The sequence below is a fragment of the Aptenodytes patagonicus genome, chromosome 2 (assembly GCF_965638725.1).
Source record: "Aptenodytes patagonicus chromosome 2, bAptPat1.pri.cur, whole genome shotgun sequence".
Taxonomy (NCBI): domain Eukaryota; kingdom Metazoa; phylum Chordata; class Aves; order Sphenisciformes; family Spheniscidae; genus Aptenodytes; species Aptenodytes patagonicus.
The window spans coordinates 14,372,325-14,391,099 of NC_134950.1; the positions used below are offsets into that span (position 1 = coordinate 14,372,325).

At 44.7% G+C, this 18,775-nt stretch overlaps 1 protein-coding gene and 1 long non-coding RNA gene across 2 annotated transcripts in view; one reads left to right on the forward strand and one right to left on the reverse strand.

Annotated features, from left to right (window-relative positions):
• DEPTOR (DEP domain containing MTOR interacting protein) overlaps nt 1–3,696 on the reverse strand; it is a 75,488-nt gene extending 71,792 nt beyond the window's left edge. Inside the window, exons 1-2 of the mRNA XM_076329178.1 lie at nt 3,576–3,696; nt 3,299–3,394 (exon numbers count right to left, since the gene is read on the reverse strand). Coding sequence (XP_076185293.1) covers nt 3,299–3,384 — 86 coding nt within the window. The 5' untranslated portion in view covers nt 3,385–3,394; nt 3,576–3,696. The remainder of the gene's footprint in view (nt 1–3,298; nt 3,395–3,575) is intronic.
• LOC143156147 (uncharacterized) lies at nt 2,698–14,724 on the forward strand. The gene is made up of 3 exons (XR_012994575.1): nt 2,698–2,892; nt 6,198–6,293; nt 14,047–14,724. It is a non-coding gene; the product is annotated as an uncharacterized LOC143156147 (long non-coding RNA).
• The last annotated feature ends 4,051 nt before the right edge of the window (nt 14,725–18,775 follow it).

An 18,775-nucleotide genomic window follows, 5' to 3' on the forward strand; every position in this document is an offset into this window, starting at 1 on the left:
CATGGCCACGAGAAGCTGCCAAAGGTCTGTCCTGAAGTGCCACACTGCTGAGATCTTGTGTTTTGTTTCATGGCTGTCAGCTTGATAATTAAAAGGCCTATCAAAAGCCAAACTTCAGAAGTCATCACTTTAAAAAATATGTTCCCATTAACCAAAAGTAAGAGTTAGGTATTTGCTCAGCCAGCTACTGGGGTTAGAGGCAGAGGACACTACTGGATGTAAAAATTTACATCCAGTACATCCATTTACGTTAGCTAAAATATAGCTCAAGGTCCTGTTTCTTTTTCCATAAATCACCCCACCTATGGACCAGGATTTACATCACGGCCTCATCTCCCACAAACTGCTCATGACTGAAGCTGGTGGGTGCAAGCCCAGTGCCAGCATGTGCCAGCAGCGAGCTCCCCGAGTGCCAGCAGACGTAGGACACACCGGGGCAGAGGCTCCTGACCTCACAAAGGAGAAACACAGATCACAAGCAACGAAGGGACAGTAACAAGGAGAAGGAAAAAACTCTTTGACCTCCTCCTCTCCCTGCCCTAGCCAGCGTGCACTTGCCTGGGGAAGGTAAGGGGACACAGGGTTTCCATCCCCACCGCCGGCACTGCCAGTATGCAAAGCCAGGCCCACCAAGGCGCTGCTCAGATGACTTCAGCCCACACTGCATGAGGAGGTCCCTGCCAGAGAGGGACAGATGTGCAATAAACAGGCCACAGGAATGGGGGCTATGAGGCAATGCGTGAGGCTGGGGCGAGACAGGCAATAGGAACTTCATAAGGAATTTAAATCAAGCAGCTCTCATAAGTATTTGAGTTTAGACACAGGCGCTGTTTGGTCAAGTACAAGAGTGCTTTAAATACCTACATTTAGTTGGTTTTGTGTAAGCAACACCATGCTCACAGTTTCATTTTACACTTTTACTCCTAAGTTATGTGTTCATCTTGCAGTATGCAACACTTGCTCATATGCACTTTCACCCAAATACACACATAATCACCTGTCTGGCTGCATCACTCCACTGAGGGCTTATCTTGCATTTGTAAGCATCTCTAAGAATAGAGTACAGTATGTTTCCTTGAGTGCATGTGTGTGCTGGTTTTCTATCATCTGTTTGCCTGCCCCAAAGGCTGCTGAGATAGCTTGTCTTTGCTCCTGAAAACCCGCCATGTTTTCATTTAGACTTAACAATTATACACTTATCTTGGACAGGAAAAGGGAAACTTTAAATGCAGGGTTGGCTAAAACTTGTCTACCTGACAGTTTTCTATTGCATATTTTGTGGTTTTTATTGTCTGGAAAACTGAAGAAAATGATCCTTTTGCATAGAGTATCCCGACAGAAAAACAGAACAAAGCTAACAAAAAATTGGGGGAAGAGAGACAATTTTGGGTCCAGTTTCACAAGACAGTTCCAGCTGACCCAACAGCTTACTGCTGCCAAAATGGGAGATCTTGGTTCTTCTCCACCACCTCCTCTTCTTGCTCCTGGCTCCACATTCCCACCACCTATCTTCCATGGGTTCTGGCAGTCAGCAGATCAGAAAACTAACCTACCTGCCAGATCACCACATTGGATCTGCTCCCAAGAAGTGCAAGAAGCACACAAGCAGGCATGAGGGAGGAGGTGTGGCTACACAGCCAGGAGTGGGGAGTAGGAACAGGGTCAGGGGGAGAGCAGATCTCCCTGTTCAGCGGTAGCTAGACATTATGCAGGCTGAGCTGTTCATGTCCAAGGAGATCTAGGCCACTTCCTACAGATTTGCAAAGGAATGTCCATAGGTAACTTCACAGGATAGGGAATAATTATTTTGTATCTGTAGATCATCCTGCCCAAAAATAGTACCACGTTTCATTACCTTAATAAAAAAGTGACAAATGTCATCCTTGATTGTGAGACTAATGAGCTGATTCTAGGAGCCGGATTTGTTGAAGTTTCCTCAGTCTTCTCCTTAGGGAAAGATTGCAAAGCTTGTGCTTTTACATTTAACTATGAAGTCTACAGAAAGACTTAACATGATCTTAATAGAAATTTTGTATTAGCTTTGAATCTTCAACTTGTAGTGAGATAAATTTGGAACAGCAGGATTCTTATCAGGGACTTGGATGAACAACTCAGCACTAAGTCCACCATACAGAACATGCATGCCAGTGCACCCTGTCACCCTAGGTTTCACTTCAGGCTACTTTGAAGAGGAATCTCAAGCTTGGAGCAGACACCGGTGTGTGCTGGAGCCAGACCACTAAAACAGTGTTTACTCCCCAAACATGGATATCACTGGTGCGCATCACAAGGTGTCAATGGTCCTTACCATGTGAATGCCACCAGTAACAATGTCAGTGTCTGTACTAGCACCAATGATGGCACCTCCCAAATCAAACATTTCTACCATTTTGCAGTGTTTGGCATTGAAGCAAAAAGTTCAGAGAAAATTCAAGCAAAAACTACTGAGGAAATATTTTTACAATCTCTTTCTAGTTACACATATAACACAATAATAATAATAGGATTTTTCTTCCTGAATCACAAGATGTTCCATCAACAAACCGAAAGCCTTAAAATTTCTTTTTCTCCTCTGTAGTGTATGGGTACAGATGGCACACGAAATACATCACAGAAATTAAAAATTAACTGAAGCATTTTTGTTAACAGTTTCTGTGCTGCACACAACTCCAGTCACACAGCGCCGTTAATTACTGCTGGTGCTGACAGTCCCTTCCATCTGCTGGGACCAGCTGATGCAAAATAAAAACAAGCCCTTAGAATAAGGAGCACCTCTGCAGGGTCACTGCCCGGCACGGCTGCGGGAGCCGGAGCGCACACGGAGTTTGTGCAGGAGCCGTTCCCTGCGCTCTGCTTATTTCTCGCTGGAGTACTGAAACACTGTCCCTTAAGGTTTGTTTGGGGTTTTTTTTATCTTTAAAGATGCAGCTCTCCTTCTGCATCGCCTGATCCCTTTAGGGATCCAGCAGCCTTTCCCCCAGACGCCTCCTATCCCACGCAGGGGAGCAAAGATGCCCGGGGCAGAAGACCCCCGGGGCGGTAACTTACCTCCCCGGGCTTGCAGCGTCGGCTGCCACCTCCTCTCCTCCTCCTCCGCCTCCTCCTCCTCCTCGCTGCGGAAAGCGGGGCCGGAGCCCGGGGACGCGCTGGACGCAGGGCAGGTGCTCCGGTGCAAGGGAAAGCACGAGGGGACGGACCCTCGGCCTCCGCCCCGCAGATCCCCCTCCCGCCTTCAGGGGGGCTGCTGCGGACCCCCGGGTACGCGTCCCCGGCAAAGCGGGGGAAAGGCACCGCTTACCGGAGCTGCTCGCCGGTGAGCAGGACCTCGGCCATGTGCTCCAGCTCCGCCGCTTTCTGCTGCATGCTGCTCATGCCCTCCTCCATCGCCGCCGGCCTGCGGGCACAGCACCGCCGGGTGAGAGGGGACCGGGGACCCGCCGCCCGCCACCCCCCCCGGCCGCGCTGCCCCCGCTGGCGGCTCCGAGGGGCGCGTCCCTCCCGGCCCCGGCGGCTGCATAGCTTGTCGCCGGGGGCGGGCGGGACAGCGGCAGCCTCCCCCCGCCGCTTCGGCTCACCTGAGCGGGGCAGGTCACTTTTCCCCTCGGCAGGCTCGGATCCCCCCCCCCCCGCTTCCCGTGTTATTGTGTCACAGGCAGGCGGAGAAACACATGGCTGCAGCCGCCGCAGCCAGGCTCGCCGAGGCAGCAGCGTCCCCCCCCGGCTGTCACACGGCAGGGTCGGCACTGCCTGCCCCCGCGGGAAGGGGCCGGCTCCCCGCCGGGGGCTGCGAGCCAAGCGGCTGCCGCCGCCTCGGCTCCCCGCCGGCCCCGCTGCGGCGAGGGCAGCTCCGCCGCTCCCCTCCCGCCTGCCCCTCCCGCCTGCTCCTCCGTGCGCGGCCCTGCCTTCCCGTGACTCCCTTCCCGCGGGTGCAAAGTCCCCGCGGCCTCCCCTCAGCGCGGGGCTGCCGGGAGGACGGGCTGAGCGGAGGAAAAGCGCGCTCGGGAGAAGCCGGGCCGGCTGCGCGGGTGTGCGCCGGTGAGCGCTGGGCCGCCGGGACCGGTGGGAGGCTGCTGCCGCCCGCTCAGGTGGTGCGCGCCGTGCCTTGGCAGTTGTCCTTAGCGATACGGGGGGGGCAGAGAGGGAGCTATTGGTCCGGATTTTCGCCCTCAAAAACTGCTGCTGCTCTCCCTCGGTCCTGACTTCTGCTCATCTACTACCCAGGGGTTGTTTTCAGACATTGGTCCCCTGCCCACCTCACCTCTTTGTCTCCAGGCGACAGCGGATGCAGAATTCCTGAGAGGGCAGAGGAGCATTTATCTCAGCATTTAGTCTTCGCAATGGGAAGTAAAGTGCAAGGTCATGAGCACTGTTTGTCAACATTTTTGATGGGGGAAAAACCCCCAGCCTTTTTAAAAAAAAAGTCCAGGAGGCATCTTCTGCAGTGGTCCAAGCATGGTTTTCATTTACAAACACGTGCAATTAAGATATAGCTTGATTGCCCACTCATTGCCTTTATTTCTGCCTGCACATACTCTGTGTGCATGGAAATTGCATACACTTAAGGGTTTGCATTTTTGTCATTGGTTCAGGACCAAGACGATAGTTTCAGAACCAAGAAAAGAACTAAGAGGCGATCAAGTGAACCTAGTAGTAACCAGGCCGCAGACAATGGGAAGGAGGTGATTCTTTGCATGGCCCATAGTAGACTTGCGGTATTTATTACCAAAGGAGGCTCTGGATGTAGAAGAATGGACATGGAGTCAAGGAAAAACTGGACAAGTACTTGGAAAAGAAATCTACAGAGGGTTACTAAGCAGACAGCAGCCACATCCAGCTCAGGAAATTCTCTGTTCTAAAAATAATTGGAAGCGAGGCAAGCACTTGTGAGACGTTTCATATATGCTTTCCCTGCTGTTCCCTAAGCATCTGTTTACAGCCACTGAGATGAATACTGGACTAGATGGACCTTTGGTTCAACCCAGTATAGTCGTTCTAATGAGCACCTTTGCGAGTCTCAAAGAGCACTAGACATCCATGGATGCCAAAGGGAGAAAAACAGAATCTGCCTTCATTTCATTCGTGGAATGGGCCAGGGAGAGAGGACACCTTAGGACTGTAGGCACTACTGCCTGAGCTTGCTTGCTGTAAATTTGGAAGACATGCATTTAATCTGAATACTTGCAAACACCCTCTAATTCCACTCATACTGCAAACATACAAAGTACAGATTCACAGAGCTGGAAACAAAAAGGGAATTGAAACAACCATCTCATCTGACCTTATCTTTAGGACAAAGAATTTACACAGTAATTTTTATCAAGCACTTTATCACACGACTGAAGGAAAGACAATTTCAAGAGAATGTTACTGTACACTGCAGTTACTGTACACACCAGACTTACACTGGGTAAGCCCTCGGCTCCATCACCTGGGTTTGGCTGATGAAGCCATTCACCACTGCTAAAAGGGGATATGCCGTTCTTCTCGGCTCCGGCGGCACAATGTACAATGTGTCTTATGCTAGTTTCCCCACTTTTAGGACTTCTGCTTGCTGCAATTCAATTCACTAAACAGGCAGAAGAGTACCAGAAAGTGGGAGCTTCTTGTGGGCCAGTGAGCAGAGCTGTACAGATGGCTGTAGGGTCCAACGAGAGCCGGAGCTGGCAGTGAGGTGGAGCAGGCCTGGGCAGCTTGGAGCAGGAACAAAAGAGGAGGAAGAGGGAGAGGAAAAGGGGGAAGAAGCTGTCTTTGGGCAGTGACAAGCTATCGGCTTGACTCAGGGTGCTTGTGGAACTGCAGCCTGAAATGCATATCTTTCCTTGCATAGTCTTGCAACTTGGAAAATGCAGGCCAGTGCAATTTCCTGTACTGAATTATTTAATGATTATACACGGCCATGTTTGCCTTTGCGCACTGATATCCCATTTGTAATTTGTTCCACATGTTCACACTGAAATTTCTTACAGTTACAGTGTGCCTAAGAGGAGGGAATTGGGTATCTGTCACTCCAAGCCTGCTGTCACCCAAAAATGGTTAATTAACATAAGCCCAAAGGGTCATGTTTCAGCCAAAAGCCAGTAATGAGCTACATAAAATAACCTGTTTAGATGTTTGTAGCTTGCTTGGTTTTAATGTACAGACTGCTATAGAACATAAGGTCTAGCAAAAGATTAAATTGTCTTGTCCCTTTCACCCAGGGGAGACTGGCCACCAGGACTAAGATGCTCCTCTAAGAGGTGGGACAGCATGTGCAGAGCCTGAAATCCTGACAGCAAAAGAGACATCCCTCTGAGGTAACCTCCGGGAAGTGGATTGATTTCTTTTTTATAAATATAGGATCAATTTTAGGAGTTGGTGTCTATTTTAGTTATGAATACATACTTGCATTTTACCTTAGCATGGCTGGAGTTAAGGGAGATGAAGGTAGCTAGCTAACAGTAAGGCATTCCTCAGCCAAGAGCATGACAGATCTTTGAGCTGGAGCCCCAGGACACTTTAAAACTCATCCGCCACAACATCAAGAGAGTAAGAAGAGCCACACAGGTCTGGTGGATAGTTGGTACCAAAGGCATAAGAGGAAGCTCAAGTGTCTTCCAGTGACTTTTGATGATGCTGGAGGCTCTCTGGCATGCAGTAAGGTATTGGGCTACACATTTGAACCCCCAAGGTCATAACACGCTGTGGAACATCATGCATGAATAGGGACATTGTATTAGAGCACTGGTTTTAGAAAACATTCTAGTAATTTGTATAAACTTTATCTCACTGAGTAAATGCCCAAGTGGTGAAACGCTAAATGTTTACATAGTGAAATAAGAATACTGCTTTCACTGCTTTTAAGAATATTGCACCCATGGTCTACCTTTTGACTTGATAAATTGATCTGAGATTTAATAAACTAATTCTGTAGTCTCACTAATTAATTTTCTGCAAGCTAATTTTAGCATGAGACATTCACATGAAAAAATTACCAATATTCATGTGTGTATTTCTCATTTCTCCTATAGCATTGTTCCTGAGTCCCATATAAGGTTGTTTGTCTTTCCTTTGCTGGGATGACTAGAGCTTTTTAAACAGGAAAATGACAGACAAATCATTAAGGCATTGATCACCTCATGCAAAAAATGGTGAAGCACTTGAGGGAGAAAAGACATTAGCAGATGAGCTGTTCGATGAGTTAACAGTTTTGTTTTTCCTAACATCTTTTGTGTAAGAGCCAGCATTATGTAAACATCAAATTTAAAAATACTTGGTCCCTCTTACTGGGGAAGGCAAATACAAAACAGGGTTTTGGTTTTTAAGTTGGCCTCTCATTTAAGTAGGTCTTGCAACCCTCATGGAAAATTGAGTGGGGGAGGGGTTTCTATATTCCCATGCTTATTTGCAAAGAGAGCTCACTTGTCTTTGTGCTTCAACTGGTTCACTTCCTTAGCACTAGGGGCCTGGCAAGGGGAACCAGAGGAACTACCAGGTATTGTCCAGTCTCCCCTCCTCTTTTCAGGCTACATACAATAGTGTTTCCCATTCTTGGCAGTGCATAGATCACATTCATTGCTGCTCATTTGCTGCTCTAAGTTCAAACAATTTAAGTTGTCTGCTAGGAACCGGTCAGAAGAATCAGTGCTAGTGTGATTCAAAGGACTGAATGCATCTGGCCAAGCTAATTTTAGTCTTGTGATACACCACAGGAAAAGTTAGTAAGTTTTCAGAAAAAAAATGGTACATTTTAAACTTCTCTTTTTCTATTATAACATCCAAGTTCCTGCAAAAGCCACCATGGTGAGATAACAGGAGGAATTTTTCACAATCTGTCCGTTTCAGCACTAGATTGAGACTCGTATCTGTTTAGATTCTTTCATTTCATGCAGCACTGACCTGGTAATCGTTATAATAGTGAGCTGAAGTGCAGAGAAAAAGGCATTTTGATCCTGAGATATGCAGAGACGATCTGAAAGGGGCTTTCTAAGCCTGTCCTTACTCAGCTTTTCCATTTTGTGTTAAATGTTCAAACACTCACTGGGCCAGAGACAGTGAAATTCTTGTGCAGACTGACGGCTAAAGCATGACCAGGAGATGGGTACATGTTTTAGTGCTTGCTCCTGTGAACAGATAAATATTATATGGAAAAAACCAGCTTCAATAAGAAAAAAAATCAGAAATTCACATCAGACTAACAGACCCAATAACTCAAGTTGACAGTATGGTCTGCTAAACCAGCATTTTGCACTACCCAATGCCAGTGATGCCATTTGTTCTATACACTCAAGTTCCTCTATTTATCTGTTATACCTGGAACATGTTCTATTTTATTTTATTTCATATATTCAGTAGTTTTGTAATAATTTCTAGTTTTGAGCACCACAAAAATATTTACCTGTCAAAAAGCACCTGTAAAACTAGCAGAAACCTTAATCTTTCAAGATTTCATATGTATTTCCATTTTTTGGTTTGTTTTCTCTTTATTTTATTCTGCATTTAACTGATAGCAATTATGAATTCATTCAGCCTGAGCTATGTCTGCATCATGTTTAGCTCAGGTTGTAGTCCAGGGCTTTGGTAGCATCCAGCTTAGTGCACGGGCTGGGAGGTGTGAGTCAGCTGGGAAGCGTGACTAAGAGCTGGAAAGGAACTGCTTTCTAAACTACATCTCAAGTGTGAAGACAACACCTACTAGCTAAGTGGTAAAAGCCAGCTTCTTAAGCTGTCCCCAGCTTTATCTGTGTTAACGCTTTCTGATGTCTGGCTGCAAGATCAAAAAGGTTTGCTTAAACCGCTGTGGCTTGAACTGACAGTTTGACTGCATTGTAACCAGCCCTGAACACTCAGCCACTTTTTTTTTTTTTTTTTCCTTTGGGAGGCAACACCCAAGAGCTGAGATTTAGTCTAAGACACTGTTCCTTACTAGTCCTTTGCTAACTATTCCTGCCTCTCAGCCCAAGTTTCTGTTGACTGTTGCTCTTTCCACACTGCCTGTGATGGAGCACACTCTACCTTAGGCGATCTGGCTCTTCTGTGCCCTAGAGTGAGCACCACAGCCAGGGTTTGGGGTGGATGGTAGGTGCAAGCATGCAGTGCGCATGTATCTGTGGATATGTGGTTCTGGGGGCAGGAACAGATGCAAACAGTTTGACAGGATGCCAAACAGCTGCTGCCATGAGATACACAATCATACTCCCCTATGATTGATGAGGCTTTTCAGTCTTTGTCAAACAGTACTCTCAAAAGCAGAGGTTTCAGCATTGTCTCCATCCTTAACCACATCACATCCTGTCGTTAGGTGAGGCTGTGCAGCACACAGAGACAGCCCGTGGCTGAGGAACACCCACCAGTGAAGCTGCTCCTCCGGCTGACAGGCCTCTCTGGGGCACAGGCGGCAGGCACGGCACACTGCAATTATGCCACCAGTGCTGTGAGACATCAGAGACGCTACAAACCGATGGCATCACTCAGCTCCTCTGGGATAATCACCACCAGTACCTACTCTGGGTCGCCTAACTCCGGACTGTTTATGTCTGTGAGATAAACTGTTTCCAGTATATATGCGTTTAATCACTCTGCCACCCTGTGGTCCTTTCAAGAATTTAAGTATGAAAATGCTTGTTAGAAAATCATTGTGAACTGATGCTCGACAAAAGAAAAGGACTGTTAAATGAAACTAATAGTAATTTTATAAGGGAATAATCTTCAGACAATATAATTTTTGCACAGGATTACAGACACCATCACAGGATTACTTGACTCCATCATTAATTTCCCTCCACAGCGAACACCAAAATAACCACCCAATCTAGTCAAAATGAAAAATCAAAGCCAGTAAAATACTAGATATGTCAATATTCTCTTTTATGAAAGCGCTTTGCAAGGAAGTGTTTATCTGGGAACTCCTGGGTTCTCAAAATATTTACGGATCTCTTGGAGTGCTGAAGCAATGAGATAAATTCAGCAGAACATGCTTCTAAAATAAATCAGATAGCACATCGTGCTGAGAGACATCAAAATGATCGGATATGACCAGTCCCTTTATTGAACCAAAGAGAAGGTATTTTTGGTGCTACAGAGAACCAGAATTCTTTAGGGAGAAAGAGCTTTGCTGCAGCTCTGTGTCAGGGAAACTGGGTACCAAAGGATCTGGTGGAAGGAGGCACCAACAGACAAAACTGGGATGAAGCAGAAGCATAGCAAGGTATTCTCATAAGAACAAATTCGGGTCTCTTGAAATACAGAAACTGGTAACAATATTGCCAAGGGCTGGACTGTAGCGGGAACACTGTCCTGCTCTCAATGTCTCAGCAGGAAAAAAAGCATGCAAAAATCAGTCTGTAGTTGTGTCTGGGAAGAAAACTTCACCACGATGAGTACATCCAGGGAAGTGGGGTGAAATGAGGAGAAAAAGGTACAGGAAAGAGCTGTGAAAAGGAATGGGGAGAAGAGAGTCCCACTAAGAACAGAAGTGGGACTTGAGCTGAAGAAAAGAGGGGAGAGAATCAGGAAGGGAAGAGAAGCTGGAAGGAAGACAGCAGCAACAAAGCCAGGATGAGGTAGGAGGTGGAAGGAATAAATTGTCTTTGTGATGTCCCTCAGAGTTTTCCCCCTCTGTATTACACTGTCTTCACAGTGGGATGCTGCCTGTCTCCACAGCAACCAGCAGAGAGATGAGACCTTTCCTCCCTGTCTGCATTGACTCCTCTCTCTGGAGAGGAGCCCTCCAAATTGTCACTCTTAAAGATGTCAGTATAGAAAACTGGCCTGGAAGCATCTCAGGAGACCCACTTACTGCACGTCCCCACCATGGAACAGGATTGGCTACATCTGTACTTTTCCTACAACCCAATTTGGCAGACCCCAGCACCCACTCTCCCAGGAATGGAACTTGCATAGAATTTTTAATTAAAGATTTCTAAGTTTCTTAATTGCCTTTTATGTTTCTCTCATTGAAATTTTTAAATTTGGGAGGAAAACGCATTTAGCTCTCCAAAGAGGGCTTGAAGGGCAGTATCTCCCCTCAAGCTTCACACAGCATCTCTTCTCAAGCAGTTCATGATGAGAGCAGCCTCATCATCCACTTACCGAACAATTTCCGGGGGAAAGGCAATTCTGCTCGGTAAGGTCCACACCAAAACTGGTGACCCAGCTTCCAGCACCTAGAGGGCAGAAGACGAGAAGACAAGGATCTCTCCTAACTGTACAGGCAATCAAGTTATTTTCTGAGTTGAGAGTCATTGCAGATCTGAGAGGCCAAAACATCTGATGAATGGAAAGTTACTTCTGTTGTCCCAGTTATAGCTTACCACATGATGTCAAATTGTTCAGCATCTCAAGACACTGATATCCCTTGTGATATACTCACTACTAATCCTTACTCACAGAGTTGTAAGAAAAAAATTCCAGTTACTCATTGACACAGTGATTACAATGGAAAAATGTTTGGCCTCACAACAAGCTCTAGTATTCGGCAGCGGGAGAAAAAAACCTACAGATGGTTAGGATCTACACAGAGAAAAAATATCAAAAATATGATTGCTACAGGAACATCCATGCTTTAGGCATAGGCCCTAGCAATACCTGATGAGGGGGGTAGATGGAAATCTTCAGGACGAAGTGTTTCTTGCAGAGATGTCTGCAGAGTTTTTTGCACTTTCGCGCCAAGCAGATGGTTTGGGGCTAAAAAGGACGGGGGACTAGAAGGACTCCTAGGTATATTGGGGAGCAGGATGGGAGGGGGATAGACTGCTCATCTAACATTTCAGCACCACGAGGAAAGTTGAGAATGACAAAATTGAGCTAACTGGTAATTCTTGGAAGGCTCCAGTCTGAGATCTCATTATTCAACATGACTGAGGGTGAGCCTAAAATGCCCAACAAGCAGAAACAAGAGAAACAACTAGAATTTAACAGAATCAGGTATTTGTTCTGCGGTTTATAGATCATGCCAACATTGGGCTTTTTGGACAGACTTTTTACGGTGTGCTCATTTGTATTGTTGTTCTAATTTTTCCCTGTGTAAGGCTTCTGCTCCTTTTGTTACATGAGCTTTTCCTATATTGGCTTCTTCGTGGTCCTCATTGGAGCTTTCATCCTGCTATTTTTCACTGTCATTTTCCTGCACCACTCTACTCCTCCATTGTATACTCTTCATAAATAAAATATTTGAGGCATCTTCCTGATTTTTTTATATTTTGCATAATATGGCTATGATTTTCACATTAATTAATTAATCTAGTTATTTATTTTAGATTCATACAGATATTATAGGTATATAGTTTGCTGGGATATACTTGTAAGGCTTATCCCTAGCAACATCTCAAAAAATAATACATTAACTGCAAAAAAACTTTCTGAGGTTACTATTATGCAGATATTAGTTAATCAAGAAGTGAGACAATACGATCACTTGCCAGATAACACATACTGATGTTCAGTATGTCACTATTAATAAGGTCTCCAGACTGAGCCTTGAAATTAGCCACAAAACACTCTACAAAGTATTTTTAAAAAATAACATTTAATTCCATTTATCTATAGACATTTATCTCCTAGATACTAATGATAAGCCTGTTGCAAATAATTTTAGCAGCAGGTGTATTATGTGATTAAATTTTAGGGCCCACAGTAAAGAATTGCTGTTAATTTTGCCAACCAACAAAATCAGATGAGTCTGAATTACAATTTTTGCTGTGGCAGAAGCACTCTGGAGATCTATCCAGAAAATGTAGATGGAGCAAAAGACTTTCATGGTGTACTCATGCATCAAATGACATGCACGCCTGTCATCTAAAAGGGACTGTGTCCCTATAATTAATATATTCCTGAAAACAATGTCCTGCTCTTTCATGCCACTGTTAACAGAAATGATAGCACCTTCCCACCCGTTGCACCAGTGTTTACACTGTGAGGACAGGCTCTGTAGCTAAGAATGGCCTGGCTGACTGACCGAGACCGGGAAAAGCTATGAATGTAGGCTGGGTACCAGCTTGCTCAGGTTTACCCCACCTTATCATGACTGACATCAGTGTGGCATGACTGATCCTCTGGCTTTGTTTGCAATTACGTATGCTGTCCTTGCAGAGAAATGACATAACAACAAAACAGGTATCTAAGCACCATCATAAGCATTGGGCATCTTGGTTCTTGTTTGTCACAACTGTCTACTGTGAAATTCTCAAAGTCATTTCCTAACTGTGTTGATGGTGTTTGTGCTCTGGCTATTTTGGCATGTGCTCTCCAGCTTTGTGCTTGAGTGTTTCTTCTCCACTGTTTCCAGCACAGAACCAATTTTATGTCACCATGATTCTCCAAGCTATTGTATAGTTCACACAAATATTTAGGTTTGGCTACAACTGTTTATTTTCTCCTAATTTGAATATAACTGTTTTGCATCTCCCTGTTGACCTATTAAGAGTGACAAGACAGCACTTACCTGAGGTGGCAATGAGCTATCTGGTTATTCTACTGATTAGCTGAAATTTTCCCTGTTTGAGTCTTGGACTATTATCTCCTGCTTTGCAGTGCTTTGCTGGCTGACACCATCAGGTATGACAGTTTTACTGGGACATGATAGTACAAATTAATCAATGCCTGGAACATAGAATATGCAAGCCACTTCTTTGCTATTTTAGCTATTCATTTAAAAAAAAGTAAAAAAAAAAGGTAAAAATATGTCTAACTCAATAACCAACTCCAATGGAGAGCAGAAGAGCATGTGCTCTGGTGATTTAGGGGGTCTGAGTTTATTTAGGGTCCTGAGTTATGACTAAAACCTGAACATTGTGATTAACAGAGACAAACACATCTAACCTTTGTGAATTTGTCTAACTCTTTTGTGGATCGCACTCATTTGACTTCTACCACATATCACAAGTTCCACAATGTGTTGCATAGAAAGGTCTGCTCTCCTGTTATCCATAACTTACCTTCTGTTCATTTCAGCGGTTCTTACATTTGAGACAGACTAGACAATTATTCAAGATATCCGTGCACCATGGATTTATACAATGGCATAATTATATTTTCTGTTCTGTTTTTTTTTTCTCTTTCTTGTTGTCCTAGGAAGGAAATGTAGCACATTCATTGTAGACAGTTATTCTCCCAGTCTCACAGGAGTCTGCAACATGCTGAAACGGCATTCAGAACTCCAGTCACCTACAGATCCAGCTGCCATGGTCACCTTCTGTGTTGAAGCACAATGGGCATGTCCACTGACAGGTATTTCTAGACAATGAGAAACTGTCATTTAATGGGTAACAATGTTACATTGTCCTGGTTTTGGCTGGGATAAAGTTAATTTTCTTCCTAGCAGCTGGTATAGTGCTGCATTTTGGATTTAGCATGAGAATAATGTGATAACACACTGATGTTTTAGTTGTTGCTAAGCAGTGCTTACACTAGTCAAGGACTTTTCAGCTTCTCATACTCTGCAAGCGAGGAGGTGCACAAGAAGCTGGGAGGGAGCACAGCCAGGACAGCTGACCCAAACTGGCCAAAGGGATGTTCCATACCATATGTCGTCATGCTCAGTATACAAGCTGGGAGGAATTGGCCAGGGGGCAGCGACTGCTGCTCGGGGACTGGCTGGGCATCGGTCAGCAGGTGGTGAGCAGTTGCACCACTTGTTTTCCTGGGTTTTGTTCCCCTTTCCCTCTCCTTTGTTGTTTTCCTTTTCATTACAATTTTATAATTATTATTATTATTATTAATAAGAATTTATTTTATTTTATTTCAGTTACTAAACTGTCTTTATCTCAAGCCACGAGTTTTCTTACTTTTGCTCTTCTGATTGTCTCCCCCATCCCACCGGGGGGGAGTGAGTGAGCGGCTGTGTGGGGCTTCGTTGCCGGCTTGGGTTAAACCATGACAGTCCTTTTTGGTGCCCAACGTGGAGCACAAAGGGTTTGAGATAAGGACAGATCTGACCAGAGTGTGCTAAAATAAATTTGTTATAAGCATTCATTATATTAGTTTAATAGTCGCTGGTCACAATGTTGTTTTATTTGTTCACATGGCTGTATTATGTAAATCCTTACTAATCCATACTGCAGTATGTATTCCCTGCGGTGCTGTTTATCACTTCTGGGAGATGGGTCAGGATTATTATTTTGCTGTACTGTGTAACACCGGCTTATAATATGGTAATATTACTGGTAAAAAGACTAATTTGGTATTTGTATTTGGTATTGCTGTCATCTCCATACCTTGGGTGTCATCTCTTGGAAATTATTAATAATGACACTCTTTACCTTTTCTCCTCGGGGAACCAATCTATGGGGGAGACAGGGGAGGACACTTTCCCCCGCTCCTTCACCTTCCCTTTCTCCTTCAGGCTAGTTACAACAGCTCCTGAGAATTTTGAATATCCTTGGGATGTTCAAGCCAGCATGCTCCTATTGCTATGTCTCCTGAAGATGTTTCAGGTCTTGTTTAGGGTTAAAAAGCTATTTAAAAAAATCACCCAGAGATCTGCCCTGAGGCTGGATGGTCATCGGTGGCACGGCATGTGGGAAAATATGGGCAGGTACTTAGACAACTTCTCACCTCCAATGGTTTGGAACTTCACTCCCAAACAACTACAGGATCCTGATTAAGTGATAGAATGCTTGAAAAAAAATGCCATGGTTATTCCAAAGAAGCACAACCTATCGCACTGTGCTGGGCCTTGGCTAGTATCTACCAAACACTGCTCAGTATCATGCAGCACCCTCCGGGAGAAGAGAGGGAAAACAATCTGACAGGCACTGCGGCTACTCCAACCTTGGTGACAGGCACTGCAGCTGAACCCACGAGGGGATCTGCCAATCGAGCAGGCCCTGCCCAGTCAAAACTTTTACGTACTGTAGAAGGGGATAAAGTCCCTGTAGTGCACATAAAAAATATGCTGGGGAAGACAGTCTGGGTTATTCCTGCCTCGGGCAAAGGAAAACCCATTTGTGGGATTGCTTTTGCTCAAGGACCTGGGTGCACTTGGTGAGTAATGCGGGAGGATGGGGAAGTCCGATGTGTACCTCAAGGGGATTTGATTTTGGGTGAGAATAGCCAATGATTTGAACTGTATGATGTTAATTGCTATGTAATACTGTATGTCATTACTACTGTAGTTGTTGTATGCCACATCAATGGTATTACAGTAACAATCACCTGGATTAATGAAGAATAAACTTTGATGAAAACCGAGCAAAGCGCAGTGGTAATGGAACCAGAACTGCCTTCAGCATGCAACGGTCCAACACCACACACCATCTCTCCTGCCCTTGATGTAAGTTTGCGGGAGGCTGTCATTGATTAATATGCAATTATTTTACCCAATGCTTTTATTAAATATTCAAGTGAATGTTTAACATAGGTTCTAAGAAAACTGTGACACAATAATCTGTTTTGCTAAGTAAAGTCTCTGTCAAGCGAAACCTCAAAGAACGGATAGTGGCGATTCAAGCCTGAAATAATCAATTTGCCAAGACAGCTGCAGGAACCGAACAGCAGCGGTTGAAGCATGAAGCTAAAGGTGAAGAAGAGGTAATTCCGGCAGGGGGAGATCACGACCTCCGACTCACGGCCCACCAACTCAAGGAACTCTCCAACCCAAATGCAGAGAGAGACTGAGCATGCGAACTAATTAGCACAAGAGGCGAGAAGACCATTTGACAAAGACTATAAATAGTGAAAGGTTTTGATAATCGGGAGCTAGCCTTTTGTGAACTACCACCTAGCTCCCTACTTTGTGCAAACTAAAATAAAGAAATGGAAATACCTCGTCTCGGTGTGTGCATTAGCATTGCACACCGGACAACGAGTCCGCATTTGGGACAACACCCTGAAGGACTGTTACGACAGATGGAGCCCAAAGTCAGGGACTAAATGAACACAACGGACATTTTAGAGGGATGGCCCATAGATCAAGGGAATGATATCTGTGTGTATATATTAAAGGACAGGAAAAGCGGTGGTGATTAATTGGGATGTATTGGAAAGTGGGGGACCTGGGCATGATGTAGATAGTATAGAATAAGGGGTGGATACTGTCCTGGATTTGGCTGGGATAATTTTCTTCCTAGTAGCTGGTACAGTGCTGCATTTTGGATTTAGCATGAGAATAATGTGATAACACACTGATGTTTTAGTTGTTGCTAAGCAGTGTTTATACTAAGTCAAGGACTTTTCAGCTTCCCATACTCTGCCAGCGAGGAGGTGCACAAGAGCTGGGAGGGAGCAGAGCCAGGACAGCTGACCCAAACTGGCCAAAGGGATGTTCCATACCTTATGACATCATACTCAGTATACAAGCTGGGGCGAATTGGCCAGGGGGCAGCGACCGCTGCTCGGGGACTGGCTGGGCATCCGTCAGCAGGTGGTGAGCGGTTGCATCACTTGTTTTTCCTGGGTTTTGTTCCCCTCTCTCTCTCCTTTGTTGTTTTCTTTTTCATTACAATTTTTCATTATTATTATTATTACTATTATTATTTTATTTCAATTATTAAACTGTTCTTATCTCAACCTACAAGTTTTCTCACTTTTGCTCTTCTGATTCTCTCCCCCATCCCACGGTGGGGTGGGGAGGGTGTGCGAGCAGCTGTGCAGTGCTTGGTTGCTGACTGGGGTTAAACCACAACAAACACACATGCTAATTTTAAATATTGCGGATGGCATTTCAGCTGAGAAAAATAAATCCTTGAACTAAATTTTGTGAGGCTTTAATCAAACTGAGCTTCTCTTGTGGAATAATCTCCAAGAACTGTAACAGTGAATTGTGTAATTATCACCAGGCTGATAAACTGTTACAGTATTCAGCTTTGGTGCTGTGCCAGTTTTTCCAGTGCTGGCTTTATTATCTTTTTATTTTCACAGCTACCTACGTTGTGCTTTGAAAGACGTACAGAAGTTTCTAGTGTGTACATCTCTCTCTGACATTTAAACACCCCATTTTATGTAGCCCAATTTTCTCACTACATTTTACTGTAGAGCTCCCAAGTACTTGAACTGAAATCACACCTGGAGAGTCATCTTCCTAACATGCTGCCTGATGACTACAGCCTGACACTGGTAATGTGCACTGTTATAACATATGTTACGTTATCTCGCGGTTCATTGTTTTATGTCTTAGTTATGGAGCTTTGGAGTTATTTGAACTTCCTTTCTTTGATTTGTCACAGCTGCCCTTTATTTATTTTGCTCTTCACATCCTTGATGTTTGAGTCCTGGGAAACATTATACAGGGCCAGGAACTTCAAAGGCAAGACTATAATAATCTTCAACAATCCATTTTCTGTTTTGCTAACTTCACTCAATGTTAGTCAACCTGATTCCCATAACACTAATTTCCATTAACATTAGTCAATTGAAAAGCTACACCAAAGCTTATCTTGCTTGAGACTTGACTTCATTCCTGCCTCCCCTCCCCAGCCCAGCTGAGGATTCAGGCTATTTAGTGGTTCAGTCTACTTCTCCCTTGTACTGAGACCTGTTAAAGGAGGTGTACCTCTCAGCTGTACACTCACAGCAGTCACTTAAAGCCTCAAACGTGCACCTTGGGGGACTGACTTCAGTTGGTGATCAGTTAAGTTGGGATGGCTGAATCAATTGCTTCCTCAACTCTTTCTTCCATTCTACAACAGGGGAGTTTCACCCTTGCTTATACCATGATGTCACATGCTCCCGAACCCTGACAGTTTCAGCCCATCATATCAGCTCAAAGTGAAAACAGTACTCATTTATGCTATGGCAACTCCAGAGCAAATAAATAATCCCACAGCATCATTATAAAATAATTTCAGGATCCTACCAAGCTCCC